Source organism: Salvelinus alpinus, chromosome 25 (genome assembly GCF_045679555.1).
Source record: "Salvelinus alpinus chromosome 25, SLU_Salpinus.1, whole genome shotgun sequence".
NCBI classification, from domain to species: domain Eukaryota; kingdom Metazoa; phylum Chordata; class Actinopteri; order Salmoniformes; family Salmonidae; genus Salvelinus; species Salvelinus alpinus.
Genome location: NC_092110.1, coordinates 23,095,300 through 23,122,121, shown reverse-complemented (window position 1 = coordinate 23,122,121; position 26,822 = coordinate 23,095,300). Strand labels below are relative to the sequence as shown.

General features: G+C 44.9%; 1 protein-coding gene across 4 annotated transcripts in view; it reads left to right on the top strand.

Annotated features, from left to right (window-relative positions):
* Window positions 1-26,822, top strand: part of LOC139553662 (coiled-coil domain-containing protein 9B-like) — a 53,884-nt gene that overhangs the window by 13,598 nt on the left and 13,464 nt on the right. For all 4 annotated transcript variants that reach the window (XM_071366227.1, XM_071366224.1, XM_071366225.1 and 1 more), the window contains one exon: window positions 1,996-2,067. In XM_071366227.1, coding sequence (XP_071222328.1) covers window positions 1,996-2,067 — 72 coding nt within the window. The remainder of the gene's footprint in view (window positions 1-1,995; window positions 2,068-26,822) is intronic.

The following is a 26,822-nucleotide window of genomic DNA, read 5'->3' as shown; positions in this document are numbered from 1 at the left end:
CGTCTGGAACACACAAGAACACACACATTCTTACACGCACATGGCCCAATCAACACACTGACGCACACTACCGGCAGCTGATCCTCCAGCACTAAAAAGTGAAACCCAGCCAGTCCTTCAGGCTCTGTGAACAGAGAGAGGATCTGTGCTGCAGGAGGAGTGGAGAGCTGCACAAAGCTGTAGTGTGGGACAGGACAGACAGACCGAAGCTCCAGAAGGATCTAGAACACAACCCTGTGGTTACAAGCTGCTGCTGCTACTGCCAGGTTCAGTGAAGTTAACGTGACAAATGTACAGGGTGAACAGGATGTTCCCTGGCTGTGTTTCTGGCCTATATCTATCTGGTCAGACGCTCGTAGTCATGCCATGTACACTGAATCAGCGTTTGAGCCATGGCCAGTGTTTGAGACAGCCGTGAAAAACTAGGCCTGTTTGCCAGGTCCACTTCTACTTGGACCCCACTTACATAATGTTGTTTAGCCTCTATATGGGGGCGATTGCTCTGCAGAACACTCTCTTCAGACAGTCAGCACTGTTACTGCAGCAGCATGGTTCCTATTAATCCACAGCTGACTATGGTCCACTGCCCAGTCTTCCTCTGGTCTTCTGTACCACTCATAGTGACCCAGTGAAGTTAATAGGAACCTATAAGCTCAGTGTGTTTGTGACCAGACCAGACGGTCTCTCCAGCGTGGAGGGTGGGGTAGTTACTGTGCCCCAGTGGCAGAACAGGAGGGAGGGGAGTGTCCCTGGGAAATAGGGAGGATGTGGGGGGTTGGTGGAGGTAAGGACTGAGACTGGGAATGGATGATGACTGGAGTATCAGTAGGAAAGGATGAGTGACAGGGAGAGCCTCAGGGTGGTACTATCACTACAGGCCCTGGGATAGAGAGAGGAAGAGATGGAGAGAGAGAAAGAGAGAACCAGGCTTGCAGACAGGTTGTTTCCAGTCTCTGTTACTCTCCTAAACCACAGAGAGTCTGCTCTCCTCTGCCACATTGTTTCCCCATTCCCGCCGTCATGAAAATCATGATTTAATCTAATTAACATTTGGCTGCCTTTTGTTCAGAATGGGCTCATTATGGCGCCAACGACAGGACAGAGTGGGCAGCATGCCAATGAAGGGGGAAAGATGGATGGAGATAGGAGAAGAAAGCGAGTGGAATAAAGCATGTGAGAGAGGGGGAGGAAAAGTGGTTTACAAGAGTTGTAAGAGAGAGAGGGATCCTTTTTGAGTGTGTGCGCACAGGGGAACATAACCCCAGGCTCAATGGTGGGACTCCGAAGGTCTTCTATCATTCCTCGGACAAGCTTCCTGACTGTTTCCAAAACTCCCTGTACCTCTCTCACTCTGTCTCACACTGTTCTGGAGATGGCTGTTAGTAGCACCAGCAGTCTAGGGTTTATTCAGTAGTGGAACGTTTAGAAGGTTGGCAGTAGAGACGTTGAATTTAATGGATACTGGGAAGAATATTGCCTTAAGAATATAAATAGTCAAACATATATGAAAAAGGTAATAGAAAAAAGATTGGGTAAGGGTCAAGGTAAAACATTTTTTTTAAGTCTCTTGCTCCCACCTCTCCCCAGTGCTTCGCCCTGGGATGTATATAATGGATATATCGGCAAGAAATTAGTACAATTGGGACTGTTTGAAAGGGGATCAGTTAAACATGGCCTGTTTTATTTATTTATCCCCCAGTTGATATTCCGTGAATTCTGTGTAAAATAGGTATTTCATAGTCTTTGAAAAATGATCATACCATGTGTCCACTTGGGGGCAGTGTAAGCTCTCTGAAAGTCTGAATTGTGCTGCTGAGTACAGGAACACATTCATTTTTGTGACAGCAATATCAGTGGGCAGCAGGTACTGTAGTACGATCCTTCTGTATAAGGACTTAGTTGACAGACATCATCATGGTTTTTGTGGTGCTGATAACTTCTTTCTCTCTCCGTTTCTCTCTCTCTCTCCTCCATTCTCTCTTCTCTCACTTTCAGGATGAAGTGGGGCAGGGGAAGTGTTTGACAGAGGAGCGTCACTGGCTGTCAGAGTGTGAGCCTTACCACCAGGTAAGAGACCAGACCCCTTCTTATTGGCACTTAATTGCTTACTGTCCTAAGCCAATCAATTACCATGAATATAAATGTAACCTAAGTACCATATTACCAACATTTCATTATGCATTCTTTCACATTTTGTTTAATTGTACAATTGTGCATACTTAATCTTCCTTTGAAGAGTGTGTGCATTGTCCATCATAGGATAATCCATGTCAAATCAGTGTGCACATGTCAGCGTAGGTGTTGAGTAACTCAGGAGTTGCGTGTTGAAACCCAGAGGCGGCAGCTCAGAGGCACGTCCGCTTCAAACGGTGTTACATGCAGTCTGACTTACATCGTCATCAGGTTATTACTGCCTTATTACTACTCCATTACTGCAAACCGAGCTTGCTGATGAGCCTCTTCAGCTCACTGGTCTTGGTCTTTAAAACACACACTGTGTACCAGACCTCTGGAGTCTGCCATAGTGTCAATGATTCGACCCATGAGTTACGTGGTGCTGTAGCATCCACAATGAGCACAAAGTCTCCGGTGGTGAAACTCAGCTTTGTGCTGTTCCACTTCGGACGATCCTGCATCATTGACAGATACTCACATGTCCATCTTCTCCAGAAAAGTTCTGCAAGGTACTGGGCTTGTTTCCATCTCCTTCGAGCATACAAGTCGTCCTTCTTGAACAGACCTGGTGGCAACAATGGTTATCCTTTGAGTTGAATGATGTGATTTGGTGTTAGGGAATCCAAGACACTTGGGTCATTCGAGACTGAAGTTATTAGGCAGTCGTTAAGAATAGCCTCCATCTCACATGGAGCTGTTTGCAGGGCTTCGTCATCAAACCTGCCTCACGACGGGTTGAAGAACACTCTTTACTTGCTGGATGAGCTGTTCCCACACACCGGCATGGTGAGCACTATGAGGAGTGTTGAATCTCCACTTTATACCTTCCTGCAACAGGGCCTTTTGAAATTTGTCTTGGTTTAGATCCTTCAGAGCTTCTCTTAGCTCACGGTTAAAGCTGACAAAATGTATTCCATTGTCCTCTCCTAAACTCAGCAAAAAAAGGAACGTCCTCTCACTGTCAACTTGTTCTCAGAAAAATTAACATGTGTAAATATTTGTATGAATATAACAAGATTCAACAACTGAGACATAAACTGAACAAGTTCCACAGACATGTGACTAACAGAAATGGAATAATGTGTCCCTGAACAAAGGGGGGGGGGTCAAAATCAAAAGTAACAGTCAGTATAAGGTGTGACCACCAGTTGCATTATTAAGTACTGCAGTGCATCTCCTTCTCATGGACTGCACCAGATTTGCCAGTTCTTGCTGTGAGATGTTACCCCACTCTTCCACCAAGGCACCTGCAAGTTCCCAGACATTTCTGGGGGGAATGGCCCTAGCCCCCCCCCTGCCGATCCAACAAGTCCCAGACGTGCTCAATGGGATTGAGATCCGGGCTGTTCGCTGGCCATGGCAGAACACTAACATTCCTGTCTTGCAGGAAATCACTCACAGAATGAGCAGTATGGCTGGTGGCATTGTCATGCTGGAGGGTCATGTCAGGATGAGCCTGCAGGAAGGGTACCACATGAGGCAGGAGGATGTCTTCCCTGTAATGCACAGCATTGAGAGTGCCTGCAATGACGACAAGCTCAGTCCGATGATGCTGTGACACACCTCCCAAGACCATGACGGACCCTCCACCTCCAAATCAATCCCGCTCCAGAGTTCAGGCCTCGGTGTAACGCTCATTCCTTCGATGATAAACGCGAATCCGACCATCACCCCTGGTGAGACAAAACCGCGACTCGTCAGTGAAGAGTACTTTTTGTCAGTCCTGACTGGTCCAGCGACGGTGGGTTTGTGCCCATAGGCGACGTTGTTGCCGGTGATGTCTGGTGAGGACCTGCCTTACAACAGTCCAGCCTCTCTCAGCCTATTGCGGACAGTCTGAGCACTGATGGAAGGATTGTGCGTTCCTGATGTAACTCGGGCAGTTGTTGTTGCCATCCTGTACCTGTCCTGCAGGTGTGATGTTTGGATGTACCGATCCTGTGCAGGTGTTGTTACACGTGGTCTGCCACAGCGAGGACGATCAGCTGTCTCTCCTGTCTCCCTATAGCGCTGTCTTAGGCGTTTCACAGTACAGACATTGCAATTTATTTCCCTGGCCACATCTGCAGTCCTCATGCCCCCTTGCAGCATGCCTAAGGAACGTTCACGCAGATGAGCAGGGACTCTGGTCATCTTTCTTTTTGTGTTTTTCAGAGTCAGTAGAAAGGCCTCTTTAGTGTCCTATGTTTTCATAACTGTGACCTTAATTGCCTACCGTCTATAAGCTGTTAGTGTCTTAACGACCATTCCACAGGTGCATGTTCATTAATTGTTTATGGGTCATTGAACAAGCATGGGAAACAGTGTTTAAACCCTTTACAATGAAGATCTGTGAAGTTATTTGGATTTTTACTAATTGTCTTTGAAAGACCGGGTCCTGAAAAAGGGACATTTCTTTTTTTTGCTGAGTTTACAAATGAACCGTTGAATGGGACTGAAGCATGAGTCTGTGTCAAAGGAATGAGCCATTTTGAGAATACCTCTTTACATTACTTCGTCCTCTCTTAACCTCAGTAGGTCTGCAGTAGTCAATGCCTACATGACTGAAAAGTGGTAGATCTGTAGAGATTCTGCCTATAGGAAGAGAAGCCATTTTCTGCTGTCCTACATTTCTATGTTTGCGTTGACAAGCCAGACATTCCCGTATGATGGTGCTTGCTGCAGAGTTGGCACACAGAACCCAGTATATGCGCTGCAGCCTGGAGAGCATGACATTTCTCCTGCTGTGGCCAACCAGGTCATGACAAAGGAACAGTTTTGAAATGTGTCTGTCTTTGGGAAGAATGGCTGGGTGTTTTGTTTCTTCAGGCATGGCAGAGCTGCTAGCAGAGCTGCTAGACCCCACCTACCCTCAGGACACTGTTCAACAAGACTGGATCCATTCTGTACAACACCAGTCAAAAGTTTGGACACACCTACTCATTCAAGGGTTTTTCCTTTATTTTTTCTATTTTATACATTGTAGAATAAGAGTGAAGACATCAAAACTATGAAATAACACATATGGAGGCATGTAGATGACAGCTTTGCACACTTTTAGCATTCTCTCAACCAGCTTCACGAGGAATGCTTTTCCAACAGTTTTAAAGGAGTTCCCACAAATGCTGAGCAGTTGTTGGCTGCTTTTCCTTCACTCTGCGGTCCAACTCATTCCCAACCTTCTCAATTGGGTTGAGGTCGGGTGATTGTGGAGGCCAGGTCATCTGATGCAGTACTCCATCACTCTACTTCTGGGTCAAATAGCCATTACACAGCCTGGAGGTGTGTTGGGTCATTGTCCTGTTGAAAAACAAATGATAGTCCCACTAAGCGCAGACCAGATGGGATGGCGTATTCCTGCAGAATGGACAGATTTCCACCTGCCTAATGTCCATTGCTCGTGTTTTTTGTCCCAAGCAAGTCTCTTCTTCTTATTGGTGTCCTTTAGTAGTGTTTTTTTGCAGTATTTCGACCATGAAGGCCTGATTCATGCAGTCCCCTCTGAACAGTTGCTGTTGAGATATGTCTGTTACTTGAACTCTGTGAAGAACTTATTTGGGCTGAAATTTCTGAGGCTGGTAACTAATGAACTAATCCTCTGCAGCAGAGGTAACTCTGGGTCTTTCTTTCCTGTGGTGTGTGGTGGCATATTTCTGATTTACCAAATGAGGAGAAACAAACTTCACACACTAGTCAGAGTTATACTTAAACTACATTTTTAATTATAATAAGAGCTTTGCAATAGCATTTGACTTTCAATGATGCGCCATCTCTAATGAACCATTGAAAGTGACAACAGAAAAGTACAAAGATCTTTTATAGCCAAGATACACCCCTCTCAACCTACATGACGAACCACAGATGTTAGGAACAGTTCACAACGGGACTTTATAATTGAGAAAGGAGTATCCCTTAGCCAGATAACATTCACTATAAATTATTGTTCAGTTAAATCAATTGTCAACTCTAGATACCCCATCTCAAGTAAACCCCTTCTTGACCCCTCTCCTGGACAAACTCACTGAGGGGAGTGAGCCTCTGTGTCATACACTATCCCAGGATAAGTGCAACATCAGAGAGGACATACAATGGTTCCAGACACTGCCATAATCCTCCCCCAATGCCAAAGGAGGGAGTGACTTGCGCACAGACATTGTGGAGACAAGTAATTGGTTCCCCCTTAATCACGCCATCCCTTCACATGGTTTAACAGATACATTCACATATGAAGACAATGTTCCATCCTGTCCTCTTCCCTTTCTGATATTCTGCATAGCACCAGAGACATGTAAAAGACAAGCCTGACCTCTCCCCTCTCTGGGCCCCAAGTGACTGAGCCCCAGCTGAGGGAAGTCTATTAGAAATACATTCTAATAAAAAGTATATCACATAAGAATATTATGCAGATATGACATCTTAATTACTTATGTTACCCAACTAATTCTGATTCATCCACCACAGGTGGTCCTCATGAGAGCCAGGTTCATCATAGCGCTTGATGGTTTTTGCGACTGCACTTTAAGAAACTTTAAAAGTTCTTAAAATGTTCCACATTGACTGACCTTCATTTTTTAAAGTAACGATGGACTGTCATTTATCTTTGTTTATTTGAGCTGTTCTTGCCTGTCACGGCCATCAAAAGAAGTAGACCAAGGTACAGCATGGTGAGCGTACATATTCCTTTATTTAGGTGAATACGCCGACAAAACAATAAACACTACAAAACAACTGTGAAGCTTAAGGCTATGTGCTACAAATAAAGTTAACTTCCCACAAAGACAGGTGGGAAAAAGGGCTACCTAAGTATGGTTCTCAATCAGAGACAACGATAGACAGCTGTCCCTGATTGAGAACCCTACCCGGCCAAAACATAGAAATACAAATAATAGAACATAGAATACCCACCCCAACTCACACCCTGACTAAACCAAAATAGAGACATAAAAAGGATCTCTAAGGTCAGGGCGTGACATTGCCATAATATGGATTTGGCCTTTTACCAAATAGGGCTATCTTCTGTTTACCACCCCTACCGTGTCACAACACAACTGATTGGCTCAAACGAATTAAGAAGGAAAGAAATTCGACAAATTAACTTTTAACAAGGCACACCTGTTAATTGAAATGCTTTCTAAGTGACTACCTCATGAAGCTGGTTGAGAGAATGCCAAGAGTGTGCAAAGCTGTCATCAAAGCAAAGGGTGGCTACTTTGAAGAATCTCAAAGGTGTGTCCAAACTTAACTGGTACTGTATATGTGGCTGATCTCTTAACTGTGCCTTTGCTGAATGCAGCAATTTCCCCAGGAAACTCTGTTCTTGGACAAAGCGTACAACAGCTTCCTCTGCCTGGGCGAGAGACTGAGTGTACAGCTTTGCTTTGAACTGACATGTGTGATCCTCCAACATTCTCCAGCTCCTACATGTGCTTAATGTCCTGCAATGTGTGAGAACAGCCTTTCAAGAACAATGCATAAGAATATAATGTCTTCCCATCTACCGGCTCAGAGCTTTTTCCATATATGCAGTTTTTTTTCTTCATTTCATTGACAAAGTTGAACTCAAGTGATTTCTTTGCTTCATTGTATACCCTTGCTGGATTCATGTGCAAACAGCTACGAACAAGTTCTTTTGGTTGACCACTTTTATACTGCGCTAAATAATAAAGCCTGTCTTGCATGGTGTCAGTTTTGCATTCAATACCATGTTGGAAAGCTTTAATGAATGACCTGTAATGAAGTGGGTCACCATCGAACACTGGTAGGCCTCTTGTTGGCAATAGAGTTTTTGCTGTTTATCAGAAATTCAGTGATGCCATTCAGTCTTTGGATAGCATGAAATTATGGAGAAAAAAGGGTAAAAATACAAAAAACATTAAAAAAGAGCATCTTGGTTGGTAGTAGCATTAGCATGGTAGCTAGTAGCATTAGCTTGGTGGTTAAAGGAAAGGGAACGAGGAAATAGTAGCATCAGCTTGGTTGCTAGTAGCATTAACCTGGTTGGAACCTGCACTTTGAGTTGCTTGCCCATTAGCGCCATTTGTGGGTGTTGGTGGCTGCTGCTGTGGCTGCTGTGCTTGTATGATGTTGGTTGCAGAATGTAGCCTTGGTGCACCATGGTTTGTTCTCCCTGTTGGGATCCTGTAGGAGTAGGTTTCAAGTTGTATTAGTCGTATGTACAGGATACGCATGGTTTACATCGTCCAACAAAATCTTATTTGCAGGTTCCTTCTCGACAAGGCAACAACAATAAGAAATCAAATATAAGAATACGAACATAAAGTAAATGGCTCAGTAGAATAGAATAAACATTTCAAATCAAACTTTTTTTGTCACATGCGCCGAATACAACAAGTGTAGACCTTACCGTGAAATGCTTACTTTCAAGCCCTTAACCAACAGTGCAGTTCAAGAAGAGATAAGAAAATATTTACCAAATAGACTAAAGTAAAAAGTAACACAATAAGAATAACAATAACGAGGCTATATACAGGGGCTACCGTACCGAGTCAGTGTGCGGGTGTACAGGTTAGTTGAGGTAATTTGTACATGTAGCTACAGTAGGGGTGAAGTGACTATGCATAGATAATGAACAACGAGTAGCAGCAGTGTACAAAAGGGAGGGGGGTCAATGTAAATAGTCCGGTGGCGATTTTATTAATTGTTCAGTCTTATGGCTTGGGGGTAGAAGCTGTTGAGGAGACTTTTGGTCCTAGACTTGGCGCTCCTGTACCGCTTGCCGTGCGGTAGCAGAGAAAACAGTCTGTGACTTGGGTGACTGGAGTCTCTGACAATTTTATGGGCTTTCCTCTGACATCGCCTATTATATAGGTCCTAGATGGCAGGAGGTTTGGCTCCAGGGATGTACTGGGCCGTACGCACTACCCTCTGTAGCGCCTTACGGTCAGATGCCGAGCAGTTGCCATACCAGGCCGTGATGCAACCGGTCAGGATGGTCTCGATGGTGTGAATCTGATCTTGAGGATCTGGGGACACATGCCAAATCTTTTCAGTCTCCTGAGGGGGAAAAGTTTTTGTTGTGCCCTTTCACAGCTGCCTTGGTATGTTTGGACCATGATAGTTCGTTGGTGATGTGGACACCAAGGAACTTGAAACTCTCGACCCGCTCCACTACAGACCTGACGATGTTAATGGGGGCCTGTTCGGCCCGCTTTTTCCTGTAGTCCACGATCAGCTTCTTTGTCTTGATGACATTGAGGGAGAGGTTGTTGTCCTGGCACCATTCTGCTACTTCTCTGACCTCCTCTCAATAGGCCGTCTCATCGTTGTCGGTGATCAGGCCTACCACTGTTGTGTCGTCAGCAAACTTAATGATGGTGTTGGAGTTGTTTGGTCATGCAGTCATGGGTGAACAGGGAGTACAGAAGGGGACTAAGTACACACCCCTGAGGGGTCCCCGTGTTAAGGATCAGAGTGGCAGACGTGTTGTTGCCTACTCTTACCACCTTAGTCCCAGAGTACTTAGCTTAGTGATGATCTTCGTGGGCACTATGGTGTTGAACGCTCAGCTGTAGTCAATGAACAGCATTCTCACATAGATGTTCCTTTTGTCCAGGTGGGAAAGGGTAGTGTGGAGTGCGATTGAGATTGCGTCATCTGCGGATCTGTTGAGGCGGTATGCGAATTGTAGTGGGTCTAGGGTGTCCGGGAGGACGTGCTTCTACACCTGCATTGCTTGCTGTTTGGGGTTTTAGGCTGGGTGTCTGTACAGCACTTCGAGATATTAGCTGATGTACGAAGGGCTATATAAAATAAACTTGATTTGATTTGATTTGTTGATGTGAGCCATGACCAGCCTTTCAAAGCACTTTATGGCTACCAACGTGAGTGCTACGGGGCGGTAATCATTTAGGCAGGTTACCTTTGCTTCCTTGGGCACAGGGACTGTGGTGGTCTGCTTGAAACATGTAGGTATTACAGATTCGGTCAGGGAGAGGTTGAAAATGTCAGTGAAGACACTTGACAGTTGGTTCGCGCATGCTTTGAGCACACCTGGTAATCCGTCTGGCCAGCGGCTTTGAATGTTGACCTTTTTAAAGGTTTTGTTCACATCGGCTACCGAGAGCGTTATCACACAGTTGAGCGTAAGTAATAATACAGGAAGGCACAATTTATAGTACAATATTGATATTTGTATTGGGGAAGGGGTGGGGGCAGTGTATAAAATGAGCAGTATAATAAGAGTCTGGTAGCAGCAGTTGTGGTGTGTGAGTGCATGTGTGCTAAAGTGCGGAGAATCAGAGAAGGTGGTCAGTTCAGTTCAAGTGTTCATCAGTCTGATGGCTTGTAGATAGACACTGTCTCTCAGCCTGTTGCTATCAGACCTCAAACTCTGATACCATCTACCTAACGTGAAGGGAGAGAACAGCTCCTGGCTGGGGTGTGTGGGGTCCTTGATAGTACTGCATGCCTTCCTCAGGCACCGTTTTGAGTAGATGGGAGCATGGTCCCAGTGATGTACTAGGCCGTCTTCACCACCCGCTGTAAGGCCTTGAGGTCGTGGATGAAGCAATTCCCATACCAGGCTGCGATACAACCGGTCAGGACACTCTCCTTCGTGCAGCAGTAGTATTTGGAGAGGACCCGGGGAGGCATGTTACATTTCTTCAGCCACCTTAGGAAGTAGACACTGATGCACTCTCAAGAGTGGTGGTGTTGTTGGTCCATGACAAGTCCTCAGTGATGTGGACCCAGAAGAACTTAAAACTTGTGAGTCTCTCTACTGCAGTCCCGTTGATGTGTATCGGGGCATGCTTCCTCTCTGCTTTCTGAAGTCAACAATCAACTCCTTTGTTTTGCTGACGTTGAGGTGGAGGTTGTTGTCATGATACCACAATGCCAGTTCACTTACCTCCTCCCTATAGGCTGACTCGTCATTGGTGGTTATCACCCCCCTATAACTGTGATGTCATCAGCAAACTTGATGATGGAGTTGGTGTCGTGCAAAGCCACGCAGTTGTTGAGTACAGCAGAGAACTGAGGACACACCCCTGGGGGGCCCTTGTGTTAAGAGTCAGTGTGGAGGTGTTGTTGCCAATCCTTTCAGCATGTGGTCTACCCGTCAGGAAGACCAGGATTCAGTTGCAGAGGTGGTGTCCAGACCAAGGGCACTGAGCTTTGTGTCGAGCTTGGCTGGAACAATAGTGTTGAATTCTGAACTGTAGTTAATGAACAGCACTCTCACATAGGTGTTCCTCTTGTCCAGATGTGTTATGGCCATGTGAATAGCAATGGAAATAGAATCTTCCATGGAACTTTTGGAGCGGTAGCAAAATTGGCATGGGCCCAGTGTGCCTGGCATGCTGGCCTTGATGTGGGCCATGATCAGCCTCTCAAAGCACTTCTTGATGACCAAGGTGAGCGCGACAGGGCAATAGTCATTTTGGCATGTCACCTGGTTTTTCTTGGGCACTGGGACAATGGTGGTCTCCTTAGAGCAGGTGGGGACTACAGCCAAGGACAGGTTGAAGATGTCTGAGAAGACGTCCACCAGCTGGTTAGGACACACTCTGAGGAGCGGCCAGGGATGCCATCTGGGCTGGCAGCATCAGAGAGTGAAAGCACCTGGTCGGGTCGGAATTGTCTTGGATGGCTCTGCAGAACTATTGGATATCAGAGAGACGTCAAATTACCAGCACAACCAGCACTACGACCAGGGATACGACTTTCCCAAAGCAGATCCTTTGTCTGCATCTCCCAAGGCATTCAAACGGATTCTAGAGGCTGACCCAAAACAACCGCCGGAGGAGAGGGTGTTGTAGCGGTCTTCTAGTGAGGCTTCGGATGCGTGCACACCACCCACCGCTTCCGAGTATATTACTCGCTAATGTCCAGACCCAAGTTAACCTTTCTGGCGCAGGCGTTCCACTAGCGACCCACCTCGACAAAATCCGGTGAAATTGCAGAGCGCGAAATTCAAATTACAGAAATATAAATATTTAACATTCATGAAAATACAAGTGTACATCAAAATTAAGCTTAACTTCTTGTTAATCCAGAAGCTGTGTTAGATTTCAAAAAGGCTTTACGGTGAAAGCACACCATGCGATTATCTGAGGACAGCGCCCCGCATACAAAAGCATGAAAAATATTTTTCAACCAGGCAGGTTGCGATATAATAAAAGCCTTACCTTTGAAGATCTTCTTCTGTTGGCACTCCAAAAGGTCCCAGATACATCACAAATGGTCCTTTTGTTCGATAATGTCCTTCTTTATATCCATAAAAACTCATTTTAGCTGGCACGCTTCAGTCAATAATCCATCCAGTTTTCCTCCATCAAAATGCATACAAAATGAATCCCAAACATTACTAATAAACTTTTCCAAACAAGTCAAACAAACCTTAGGTACCCTAATACGTAAATAAACTATACAATTTAAGATGGAGAATCGTCATTGTCTTTACCGAAGAAAAAAACCAAAGAATGCGCTGTCTTCCAAGCGCATGGAAACACTACAGCCAAGATGGGAGCCACCTAGAAAAACTAAAATTTCTGGCTCATTTTTCCAAAAACCAGCATGAAACTTTTTCTAAAGACTGTTTACATCTAGTGGAAGCCCTAGGAACTGCAATCTGGGAGGATTTCGCCTGCTATAAGACTCGAAATAGAGCTCAGGTGCGTACGTTTCCATTGATCATCCTTGAGATAATTTCACAACTTGACTGGAGTCCATCTGCTGTTAATTCAATTGATTGGACATGATTTGGAAAGGCGCACACACCTGTCTACATGTACAGTTGGAAGTTGGAAGTTCCAAAAATGGAACTGTTTGGCCATAATGACCGCCGTTATGTTTGGAGGAAAAAGGGGGGGGCTTGCTAGCCGAAGAACATCATCCCAAACGTGAAGCACGGGGGTGGCAGCATCATGTTGTGGTGGTGCTTTGCTACAGGAGGGACTGGTGCACTTCACAAAATAGATGGCATCATGAGCAAGCAAAATTATGTGGATATATTGAAGCAACATCTCAAGACATCAGTCAGGAAGTTAAAGCTTGATCGCAAATGGGTCTTCCAAATGGACAATCACCCCAAGCATACTTCCAAAGTTGTGGCAAAATGGCCTAAGGACAACAAAGTCAAGGTACTGGAGTGGCCATCAGAAAGCCCTCAATCCTATAGACAATTTGTGGTCAGAACTGAGAAAGCATGTGCGAGAAAGGAGGCCTACAAACCCGACTGTTACACCAGCTCTGTCAGAAGGAATGGGCCAAAATTCACCCAACTTATTGTGGGAAGCTTGTGGAAGGCTACACGAAAAGTTTGACCCAAGTTAAACAATTTAAAGGCAATGCTACCAAATACTAATTGAGTGTATGTAAACTTCTGACCCACTGGAAATGTGATGAAAGAAATAAAAGCTGAAATAAATCATTCTCTCTACTATTATTCTGACATTTCAAATTCTTAAAATAAAGTGGTGATACTAACTGACCTAAGACAGAATTTTTATTAAGTTTAAATGTCAGGAATTGTGAAAAACTGAGTTTAAATGTATTTGGTTAAGGTGTATGTAAACTTCCAACTTCAACTGTACATGTAGACAGGTGTGTGCGCCTTTCCAAATCATGTCCAATCAATTGAATTAACCGCAGGTGGACTCCAGTCAAGTTGTGAAATTATCTCAAGGATGATCAATGGAAACGGACGCACCTGAGCTCTATTTCGAGTCTTATAGCAAAGTGTCTGAATACTTATTTACATAAGGTATCTGTTTTTTATTTTAATGCATTTTCAAACATGTCTAAAAAACTGTTTTGTATTTATTATGGATCCCCAACTACTCTTCCTGGGGTCCAGCAAAATTAAGGCAGTTTATTCACTTTTAAATACATTATAATACATTCACAGATTTCATAACACACTGTGTGTCTTCAGGCCCCTACTCCACCAATACCTCAAATCTACAGTACAAAAATCCATGTGTGTATAGTGCATATGTTATCGTGTGTGGATGTGTATGTCTGTGTGGCTTCACAGTCCCCGCTGTTCCATAAGGGGTATTTTTTTTGTTTTTTAAATCTAATTTTAGTACTTGCATCAGTTACTTGATGTGGTATAGAGTTCCATGTAAGCATGGCTCTATGTAGTACTGTGCACCTTCCATAGTCTGTTCTGGACTTGGGGACTGTGAAGAGACCTCTTGTGGCATGTCTTGTGGGGTATGTATGGGTGTCCGAGCTGTGCGCCAGTAGTTCAAATAGACATGTCAATACCTCTCACAAATTCAAGTAGTGATGAAGTCAATCTCTCCTCCACTTTGAGCCAGGAGAGATTGACATGCATATTATTAATATTAGCTCTCTGTATACATCCAAGGGCCAGCCCTGCTGCCTTGTTCTGAGACAAAAGCAATTTTCCTAAGTGACTTTTTGTGGCACCTGACCATGACTGAACAGATCCTGTAGGACCTGCCTTGTTGATAGTGCTGTTATGAAGGCAGAGAAGAGCTTTATTATGGACAAACTTCTCCCCATCTTAGCTACTGTTGTATTATGTTTTGACCATGATAGTTTACAATCCAGCAGTTTAGTCACCTCACTTTGCTCAATTTCCATATGATTTAGTTAGTGAATGATTTGACCCAAATACAATGCTTTTAATTTTAGAAATATTTAGGACTAATTTATTCCTTGCCATCCACTCTGAAACTAACTGCAACTCTTTGTTAACCTCTCTTGGGTAGGGGGCAGTATTTTCACGTCCGGATGAAAAGCGTGCCCAAAGTAAACTGCCTGTTACTCAGGCCCAGAAGTGAGGATATGCATATACTTGGTAGATTTGGATAGAAAAATCTATAAAGTTTCTAAAACTGTTAACAATATGTATGTGAGTATAACAGAACTGATATGGCAGGCGAAACCCCAAGGACAAACCATCCCCCCCAAAACAAAATTCGGCCTACCACTGTTTTCAATGTTGTCACTTTTATTACAAGGCGAAATCCTCCCAGATTGCAGTTCCTAGGGCTTCCACTAGATGTAAACAGTCTTTAGAAAAAGTTTCATGCTGGTTTTTGGAAAAATGAGCCAGAAATTTTAGTTTTTCTAGGTGGCTCCCATCTTGGCTGTAGTGTTTCCATGTGCTTGGAAGACAGCGCATTCTTTGGGTTTTTTCTTCGGTAAAGACAATGACGATTCTCCATCTTAAATTGTATAGTTTATTTACGTATTAGGGTACCTAAGGTTTTTTTGACTTGTTTCGAAAAGTTTATTAGTAATGTTTGGGATTCATTTTGTATGCATTTTGATGGAGGAAAACTGGATGGATTATTGACTGAAGCGTGCCAGCTAAAATTAGTTTTTATGGATATCAAGAAGGACATTATCGAACAAAAGGACCATTTGTGATGTATCTGGGACCTTTTGGAGTGCCAACAGAAGAAGATCATCAAAGGTAAGGCATTTATTTTATCGCTATTTCATGCTTTCGTGGCGCACCTGCCTGGTTGAAATATGTTTTTCATGCTTTTGTATGCGCGGCGCTGTCCTCAGATAATCGCATGGTGTGCTTTCAGCGTAAAGCCTTTTTGAAATCTGACACAGCGGCTGGATTAACAAGAAGTTAAGCTTTATTTTGATGTATTACACCTGTGAATTTATGAAAGTTAAATATTTATAATTCTATAGTTTGAATTTCGTGCTCTGCAATTTCACCGGATGTTGGCCAGGTGGGACGCTACCGTCCCACCTGCCCATAAGAAGTTAAGTGTTGCAGTCATTTCAGTCACTGTAGTAGCTGACATGTATAGTGTTGAGTCATCCGCATACATAGACACACTGGAAAGCCTGTGGCATGTCATTAGTAAAGATTGAAACAAGTAATGGGCCTAGACAGCTGCCCTGGGGAATTCCTGATTCTACCAGGATTATGTTGGAGAGGCTTCCATTGAAGAACACCCTCTGTGTTCTGTTAGACAGGTAACTCTTTATCCACAATATAGCAAGGGGTGTAGTCAACACATACGTTTTTCCAGCAGCAGACTATGATTGTCAAAAGCCGCACCGAAGCATAACAGCCCGCACAATATTTTTATCATCAATTTCTCCTAACCAATCATCAGTCATTTGTGTAAGTGACCTGTGCTTGTTGAATGTCCTTCCCGATCAGCGTGCTGAAAGTCTGTTGTCAATTTGTTTACTGTAAAATAGCATTGTATCTGATCAAACATTTTTTCCCAAAACTTTAAGGGTTGGTAACAGGCTGATTGGTCAGCTCTTTGAGCCAGTAAAAGGGGCGTTACTATTCTTAGGTAGTGGAATGACTTTTGCTTCCCTCCAAGCCTGGGGTTCACACTTTCTAGTAGGCTTAAATTGAAAATATGGCAAATAGGAGTGGCAATATCGTCCGCTATTATCCTCAATAATTTTCCATCCAAGTTGTCAGACGCCGTTGGTTGATAGTGTCATGACCTTCCCTCCTGTGTGAGGATCAGAGAGAGCCCCTCTGTCACGATCGGGTGGAGGAGAGACGGACCAAAACGCAGCATGAGGAAAATAAGCCATCTTCTTTTAATAAATGAACGAAGATGAACATGAAACAAAAACACTATACAAACAAACAAAACAACAAATGATCGTGAAGCTAAATAACGCAAGTGCACAGACAAGCAACAAACGTTAAACAAGACAATTCCCCACAACAAACTAAAGCCTATGGCTACCTTAAATATGGCTCCCAATCAGAGACAACAGAAACCAGCTGTCTCTAATTGGGAACCCATTCAGGCAACCATAGACTTTCCTAGACAACTACACACAACATAGACACAGCTAGACAACTATACTAAACATAAAGCCAACTACTCTAAATAAACCCCCTAAACCTTACAATCACCCTGGACACTACAAAACCCACATAAATACCCATGTCACACCCTGACCTAACTAAAATAATAAAGAAAACAAAGAATACTAAGGCCAGGGCGTGACATAGCCCCCCCCTTAAAGTGCGAACTCCGGGCGCACCAGCACAAAGTCTAGGGGAGGGCCTGGGTGGGCATCTGACCACGGTGGTGGCTCAGGCTCAGGGCGAGACCCCCACCCCACCATAGTCAATCCCAGCTTCTGTAGCCTCCCCACAATGACCACCCTCCAAATAACCCTACCTAAATTAAGGGGCATCTCCAGGATAAGGAGCAGCACCGGAATGAGGGGCAACACCGGAATGAGGGGCAACACCAGAATGAGGGGCAACACCAGAATGAGGGGCAACACCAGAATGAGGGGCAACACCAGAATGAGGGGCAACACCAGAATGACTGGCGGATCCTGGCTGGCTGGCTCTGGACGCTCTTGGCTGGTTGACGGCTCTGGACGGTCATGGCTGGCTGACGGCTCTGGACGGTCATGGCTCGCTGACGGCTCTGGACGGTCATGGCTCGCTGACGGCTCTGGACGGTCATGGCTCGCTGACGGCTCTGGACGGTCATGGCTCGCTGACGGCTCTGGACGGTCATGGCTCACTGACGGCTCTGGACGGTCATGGCTCGCTGACGGCTCTGGACGGTCATGGCTCGCTGACGGCTCTGGACGGTCATGGCTGGCGGAAGGCTCTGGCTGATCCGGTCTGGCGGAAGGCTCTGGCTGATCCGGTCTGGCGGAAGGCTCTGGCTGATCCGGTCTGGCGGAAGGCTCTGGCTGATCCGGTCTGGCGGAAGGCTCTGGCTGATCCGGTCTGGCGGAAGGCTCTGGCTGATCCGGTCTGGCGGAAGGCTCTGGCTGATCCGGTCTGGCGGAAGGCTCTGGCTGATCCGGTCTGGCGGAAGGCTCTGGCTGATCCTGTCTGGCGGACGGCTCTAGCGGCTCCTGTCTGGCGGACGGCTCTAGCGGCTCCTGTCTGGCGGACGGCTCTGTAGGCTCATGGCAGACGGGCGGCTTTGCAGGCTCATGGCAGACGGGCGGCTTTGCAGGCTCATGGCAGACGGACAGTTCAGACGGCGTATGGCAGACGGGCAGTTCAGGCGCTGCTGGGCAGACGGGCAGTTCAGGCGCCGCTGGGCAGACGGGCAGTTCAGGCGCCGCTGGGCAGACGGGCAGTTCAGGCGCCGCTGGGCAGACGGGCAGTTCAGGCGCCGCTGGGCAGACGGCAGACTCTGGCCGGCTGAGACGCACTATAGGCCTGGTGCGTGGTACCGGAACAGGAGGTACCGGGCTAAGGACACGCACCTTCAGGCTAGTGCGGGGAACAACAACAGGGCACACTGGACTCTCGTGGCGCACTCTAGGCCTGGTGCGTGGTACCGGAACTGGAGGTACCGGGCTGAGGGCACGCACCTCAGGACGAGTGTGGGGAGAAATAACAGTGTGTACAGGACTCAGGAGACGCACAGGTGGCTTAGTGCGTGGTGCCGGAACTGGAGGCACTGGGCTGGAGACACGCACCATAGGGAGAGTGCGTGGAGGAGGAACAGGGCTCTGAAAACGCACTGAAAGCCTGGTGCGTGGTGTAGGCACTGGTGGTACTAGGCTGGGGCGGGAAGGTGGCGCCGGATATACCGGACCGTGAAGGAGGACACGTGCTCTTGAGCACCGAGCCTCCCCAACCTCACCAGGTTGAATGGTCCCCGTAGCCCTGCCAGTGCGGCGAGGTGGAATAGCCCGCACTGGGCTATGCAGGCGAACCGGGGACACCACCTGTAAGGCTGGTGCCATGTACGCCGGCCCGAGGAGACGTACTGGAGACCAGATACGTTGGGCCGGCTTCATGGCACTCGGCTCGATGCCCAACCTAGCCCTCCCAGTGCGGCAAGGTGGAATAGCCCGCACTGGGCTAAGCACGCGTACTGGGGACACCGTGCGCTTTACCGCATAACACGGTGTCTGACCAGTACGACGCCCTCTTACTCCACGGCAAGCCCGGGGAGTTGGCTCAGGTATCCAACCCGGCTTCGCCACACTCCCCTTTAGCCCCCCCCCCAAGAAATGTTTGGGTGTTACTCACGGGCTTCCAGCCACTCTGCCTTGCCTTTGCCTCATAAAACCGCCTCTCCGCTTTCGCTGCCTCCAGCTCCGCTTTGGGACGGCGATATTCCCCTGGCTGAGTCCAGGGTCCTTTGCCGTCCAGGATCTCCTCCCATGTCCATGAGTCCTGTTTACTTTGCCGCTGTTGTTGGTTCCGATCATGCTGCTTGATCCTGTTGTGGTGGGGAATTCTGTCACGATCGGGTGGAGGAGAGACGGACCAAAACGCAGCATGAGGAAAATAAGCCATCTTCTTTTAATAAATGAACGAAGATGAACATGAAACAAAAACACTATACAAACAAACAAAACAACAAATGATCGTGAAGCTAAATAACGCAAGTGCACAGACAAGCAACAAACGTTAAACAAGACAATTCCCCACAACAAACTAAAGCCTATGGCTACCTTAAATATGGCTCCCAATCAGAGACAACAGAAACCAGCTGTCTCTAATTAGGAACCCATTCAGGCAACCATAGACTTTCCTAGACAACTACACACAACATAGACACAGCTAGACAACTATACTAAACATAAAGCCAACTACTCTAAATAAACCCCCTAAACCTTACAATCACCCTGGACACTACAAAACCCACATAAATACCCATGTCACACCCTGACCTAACTAAAATAATAAAGAAAACAAAGAATACTAAGGCCAGGGCGTGACACCCTCTCTCTCCCACCAGAGAGGAGGGGGTGGAAGTTGACCATTTTATGACGGTCATAAATACCTTGCAGGAACTCTCCCACTCTGCAGAAATGGAAGTAAAAAAATCCCTTTTACAACAGAGATAATTATTTTGTAGTACTGTAACATCCAATATTGGATAATGAAACAGTATTTCTGTAATCCAAACATTTGGAATGGTCCGTGGGTATTTAAATAACAACTCTGTCGAATTCATTTCGATTTTGTGATGTCATTAAAGACGGTAGAACAACATAACTATCTCTGAAAGTGTACATTTCCAAGTTGTCAGGTTTACATCTATGTTGTTTAACTTATATGATTAAATATGAAACTATTTGTGATAAGATGAAATGTGATGTTAGCCTTCTAAATGAGAATTGTTTTTCATATAAATGTTTTACCCAGTCAGTGACCACACCCACGTGAGCACAGACATTATGTCGGCGTCATGGAACGCCCCCTTTTGCCAGAGTGCATAAAACCCCTTTCACATTAGACCAAGCAGAATACGGTGTAAGCCGGATGTTGCAAATGGTTAGACTCTACCAGACCAGTTACGTGCAGCACGAGCTGAATACGTTACAAATGGTTAGGAACTCTCGATGAGTGAAGAAGATAAAGACTACACATTCACAGTCTGCAGCTGTATATGTAAAATAGTCTAGTAAACTCGATCGAAGATGAGAAAAGAAGAACATTTCCCTATCAAACGACCATTGGTAGACCTCTATTTAATCGCGTAATAATTGAACGTGGTATGTAACGTGGTTTATTTGATAAAATAATCGTCATTGCATTAATGGTACTAACATCACAACAGTAGACATTCATTTTTTCACCTCTTCCACACTCACTTTAAGGAATTCAAAATTGCAATATATACTTGGCTGTGTAGTGTCAGCTTTTGTTGCAGGCAAATATTCTTTACATCAATAACATAGGAATCACTATAAAAGTTATTGTATTACCTCATATACACTATATTAGGCCCAGCATTTGGAAATCTGGTTTTCCTAGATATGGCTACTATATTGTGCTCACTACATCCGATGGATCTGGATTCTGCTTTCAAGCAAATTTCTGCAGCCTTAGTAAAGATGTGATCAATACATGTTGATGATTTCATCCCTGTGCTGTTTGTAACTTCCCTGGTAGGTTGACTGATATCCTGAACCAGGTTGCAGGCACTGGTTACAGTTTGAATCTTTTTCTTGAGTGGGCAGCTTGATAAAAGCCAGTCAATATTTAAAATCATCCAGAAAATATACCTCTGTTGATTTCACATACATTATCAAGCATTTCACACATGTTATCCAGATACTGAGTGTTAACACTTGGTGGTCTATAGCAGCTTCCCACCAGAATGGGCTTTAGGAGAGGCAGTATTTAACATGAGATCCTCTCTAATCTTTACAGGAATTTGGTTCTGAATATAAACAGCAACACCTCCACCATTGGCATTTATATATTTTTTGTAAAGGTTATAACCTTGTATTGCTACCACTGTATCATCAAAGGTATTATCTAAGTGTGTTTCAGAATGTCATCTTTTACTAGCAAATTATTGATTTCATGAACCTTGTTTCTTAAGCTACACATGTTAACTTGGGCTATTTTGATCACTTTTCTTCTGGGATGCTTACTTATTTTTATTGCTTTACTGGGAAGCTCAGCAGAAGTAGATAAGCTCCTGTTATTTATGTTAGTGCAGGGTGAACTGCAAACAGTGAACTTCCTCCTAGGGCACACCGGCTCAGTGCCAGCAGTATAAATCATAGGCACATGATTACTGCATACAATAGCTGTAGGATCAGCAGAGGCATTCAGGACAGTTAAGAGAGACATTAATTAGGTCACTTACATTGTGTCTACCAACGCCCCTGGTAATGTACATTTGCTGAAGCATTATGACAACTCTGCGTCACAATGGTAGGGATTAGCTGAGCTGGGCTTGGGTCATTGATAAGTCATTGTCTCAACACAGCCTTATGATGCTGTGAAAGGGTCCAGGAACCCAAATTATTTAGATGGATCCCATCCTCCTTATAAAAAATGTTGTTTCCAAAAGTTATCAAAATTGTCAACAAAGGTTACACCCATTGAGCTGCAATAATCACGTAGCCATTTGTGAAGAGAGAGAATCCTGCTAAAGCGTTCAATGCCACGATTCAGAGGGGGCACAGGGCCAGATATGAGGGTTATTTTGTTAGTGTCTAGCAGACTTTTTAAAATCCAGTTTCAACTGTTCAGAGCTGCCCTTCATAATGTAATTTAAACCCACATGGACTACGATAGAATCGATTTCAATGTCCTGACGTAGTACATTTGGGAGCAGCTTAGTAATGTATTTTACTCGAGCTCCGGGGTAGGACGTTGTTTTTGCACCAGGAATGGTCACATTTCTTATCAGGGAACTACCCAAAATCATATCTGGCGAGAATGACGAGGAAATCCACCCACTCCCACGCTTCACAGGATTTGGAGAACCCTTTATGGATAGGCAAGAAGCAGGATAACTTGAGCCCGTTGCTCCCGGCGCCTGGTGCAGGCCTCCAACAGATGGAGAAGCCCTGCTTGATCCAGAGTAGGGATGGAAGGTTGCCGACGTCGACTTCGAAATCGTAGTAGTAGGCACTGCGGCCGCAGACACCGGCACCCCCAGCGACGAAGGTGCAGGAAGATCAGGCTCCAGGACGTCTAAACTATTCGTTGTTTGTATCCGCCCCGGGCCTCTCGTTGGGAGTGTAGACTGCTTTGTGGGAGGCCGCTGTCTTTGGCTTCCACGGCTCGTGACACGCGACCATCATTGATTGCCTTGCTCCTCTTGCTGTGCTCCTTCGACTCCGCTATCAGATGGGGGAGCTCCGGGCAACACCGGCCAGTCGGATAACAAGGAGGAGATGCATCCAACAAGTGTGAACGCCGTCCAGCCACCGGCGTATAAAATGTAAACATTCCACTCTGTGTTTTCCCGAGTTTCTTACGTAGGCTGGCGACCTGCGTGATCAAGAAAGCCACCTCAAGCCTATAATCCCTGGCAAGTAAACAATTGCATTGGAACTCTGAGTGATCCGGTTTGTCCCGAAACAAAGCGTAGTAGATACAGCTCCTACAGCACTGGAACTGTTCATTTATTTCTCCAGACAAAGAGGGCTCCATTGCAAAACTCATCTGGTACCAAATTAATTAGCTTGATGGCTAACAGCTTAGCATCTCTGTCAAGCAGGCTTCAACCTGTCTGTTAAACGGGATTCCGGGTCAAGAAATAGCGGTCCTAGCTGTTAAAAGTTAACCGAGATGAGGAATCCACGCAAAAACAAGTTTGGTTTTCACTTTATCATTATGGGGTATTGTGTGTAGATTGATGAGGAAAACAATTCAATTAATGCATTTTTAGAATTAGGCTGTAATGTAAAAAAAAAATGGAAAAGGGGAAAGGGTCTGACTACATTCTGAATGCACTGTATTTGACCCGTTTCAATAACCTCGGCGTATGTCGCACCTCACTATTTCACAGGAGTAGCATTTGAACTTTTTTCCCCTTTCAAAATGTTTTTTTTTCTTCAGTAATGCCTTCTGGAACATGTGAACTTTCATGTGCCTTAATAACAAACTTGTATGCCATCTGTAAATACGAATACAATTGTTAAATTTTTTGCCTAGTTGGTTTAGCCACTAGCCATGATTGGCTGAGATAATGGGTGAGCTGGACATGCCGAGAGATGAATTCGGATTGGTCTGCCATTTAGCGTGCCTCTGTCTATAACATGAGATGCTCAGTTTGTGTGGATAATCCTTTCTACTGCAGCTTTTAATTTTTTTTTTTTTAAGATGCCATGAATAACTGAAAGTTTTGCTACTGCTCTCAACATTGCTGCCCTGAAGTTAGTAGCGCTATCAACAAAGCTCAGTGGGAAAAAGTTGGATGATGATCGTGCCGTGCTGACACTGACTCTGAAAATGAATTAGAGGAATAAGGAAATCCCTGATTTAGATAAAAACATTTTCATTGAACCAGACATTGTAGAGTCTTTTGATGACAATGGTGGCGAAGAAACGGTGTCGTTGTCACGGAAGAAGTTGACCGTTTTGAAATCAGTGGAATGCCCGGTGGAAGCAGCGAGATTGCCAAAATGCGGAGAGAGTCCAAAAAGAGAACACAACGAAGGCTGTTGTGTAAAATACCTCACTCCGGATTACATCTTCAAACTAAGGGCAACCATGGCATCCATGACAGAGGGAGAGAAGCGTTCATCCATGCATACGGGTAAGAGTCTCACTACATTTTCAGATATTATACGTTTCTAATTTGTAAGAAAGTTGTTTTCATTGCAAGTTAAAGGATACTGTTAGCTAGCTCGCTAACATTAGCTGGCTGGCTCGCTAGCTAACATTACTTGTTTGATCTGTGTAGTAATACTATTAGTATCTCAGAAACCCATTTGTATTGCTAGATATAGCCTAATGTTAGCTAGCTAGCTAACATTGAACCTAGTTGTTAGCTTTAGCTTCCTCCATGGTAGTATTGCTGCGTTGAAAACAACTGGGAACTCTGAAAAAATACGAGCTCAAAGCATGACGTCAGTGATCTTCAGGTCGGAAAAGTCGGAGCTCTAGAAAGAAGCCTGATTTCTCGAGTTGGAATTCTGAGTTGGATGACCGTTCAAATCTATTTTTCCCCAGTCGGAGCTTGTTTTTTTAGGATATAGGCAGTTCTCAGTTTTGGACTGTTTCGTTCCGGAACCTATTTGCGAGAATCCGGTACCTCACGTGGTATGAAACATAAATGTTCACTGTTTGCAATGTAAATATTCAAATAAAAGCAACTAGTGTTAATTTGAGTTTCCACCTCTGTAATTATCCTGCCCCCTAAAAAACGTTGCCTAATGTGAAAATATATATTTTCAGCCCGCGCCTGATATTCTAAGAATTGATTCGGGTTGGGTAAGTCCGGGTATATGATTTGAGCAACATTGTAGCCTGGAGACCAACTCATAGCAGTTACTGTGGTGTGAGAGAAAAGCATGCCTGTATGTCTCAGAACCAGAATTAGATTCACTTTCTATGAGCTCTTTCCCTCGCTCAGCTCTGATAGACTTGAGCCTGCAACTACCATCTCTCCAGAGCCTACATTTGGGAACGAGTGGTAAATGTCAGTGAACAGCATGCAGCCAAAACAGGCCTTTCGCAATATTTCAAATACAATCGTGGGATAGTACAGGTTGGAAAGCAAATGGCCCCTGCTGAAACAAAAATACATATCTGTCTGTAGGCTATGCAACTATTTTATCAACTTACAAATAGGCCTATTGAGCGAACAGCATTGCTTTTACAAACTGAAATGAGAGCGAGAGGCTTTTGCCACGAGCGCATCGGCCATCGCAGGTGAGTGAGCTGCGCATCATTGGGTGAGTCATTGAAACTGGAAAGTTTAGGACTAAGCTTAAGACTACAATTTCCTCCTCATATTGTATAAAATGGGTGTCTCCTCCACACACACACACCTAGGCTATTGATAGATTAAAGACAAGTTTTTATTTTTTTTATTCTCAGTTTGTCAGTGTCAAAGTAGCCTGACATTTCAATCATTTGTGCGGTATTAAAAGAGATTCTACTAAAGTCTCCAGTCATGTAAAATTACATAGAATTGCATGAAATGCGTTTATAAAAAGGCCCAATTTGTCCTGCACCCTAGGCTACAAAAGAAATTCTGCAAGCCCCTCTGCTCTACTGCTATAGTCTAGACCACTATACAAATGCGATGATATGCATACAATGCTTTACTATAAAGGTGATGTTCTGGTACCTCAGAGCTCTCCAGGTCACCTTCCTCTCACGCTCACTTTTTTGTTCCGGCACCTACCGATTTACAAATTAAGCAGTGGATATAGGCCAAGGACTAGATAAAGTGCATTTTTACTACTACTTTCATCACTTTTAGTCTTGAAATCTTTGGTTGTTTACTACACTGTTAATCCTTAAAGAGATGGATGGGGCTAAGGCTTAAGAGGGTGTCAACGATGCTGAATGGCTGTAGACAAAGAAGAGCTCACCAGTAGGTGTACCAAAATATTCACAGGCCATTTTCTCAAACGTGGGGTTACAAGTTTATCAACTTTAAAAGCAGAATTACTTTCCCATTGTTCCTCAACTGTAGTGTATAATATAACATTTTCTAGCCCTGAGTCTCTACTTTTTATACTATACAAAACACAATTTAAAATGTTGCTACATAGGACCGTGATCTGATTGTCTGAAGTGGGGCCGGAGGATGGATTTGTACGTGTCACAGATGTTTGTGTATACATGGTCAAGCACGCCGGATCCTCTTGTGGGGCAGGATACATGTTTTAGATGGGCTTGGTTAAAGTCACCCTCGACAATAAAGACTGCTTCTGGTTGAGACGATTCTTCTAATATTCTTGTACAATTCACTGAGTGCCACCCTTGGTGTTTGCTTGTGGCGGTATGTACACAGCTGTGATAATAACACATGTGAATTCTCTCTGCATATAGTGGGGTCGGCATTTTATCGTCAGAAACTCCAGGTCAGGTGAACAGGAGCTTGCAATGTTTTCAACTTTGGTACACCAGGAATTGTTTGAGGAAACATCCCCCAACCGCCCGACTCTTACCAGAAGCCACTGTTCGATCTATTCGGAATATGGAGAAGCTGTCTGGCAGACGAGTGTAAGCCACGTCTCAGTAAAAACAAAGACACAGCATTCCCTGGTATCCTGCTGTGATTGAAGCCTTGCTAAGTTCAAAGTAAAAAATGTCCAGCGATTGGACATTAGCCATCAGGATACTAGGAAGAGTAGGCCATGTAGCCCGTCTTTTCAGCCTCGCTCATCTCGGCCAGGGGGAACAGGTAAGCCCGCTGTGCGTGGAACAAAGTAGCGAATCTACTATTCCAGATCTGGGAGACTAAGCTGTAAGTGTGTAGCTTCCGATTCATGACCCTCCTCAGTAGGTGTTGGTGCAGGGT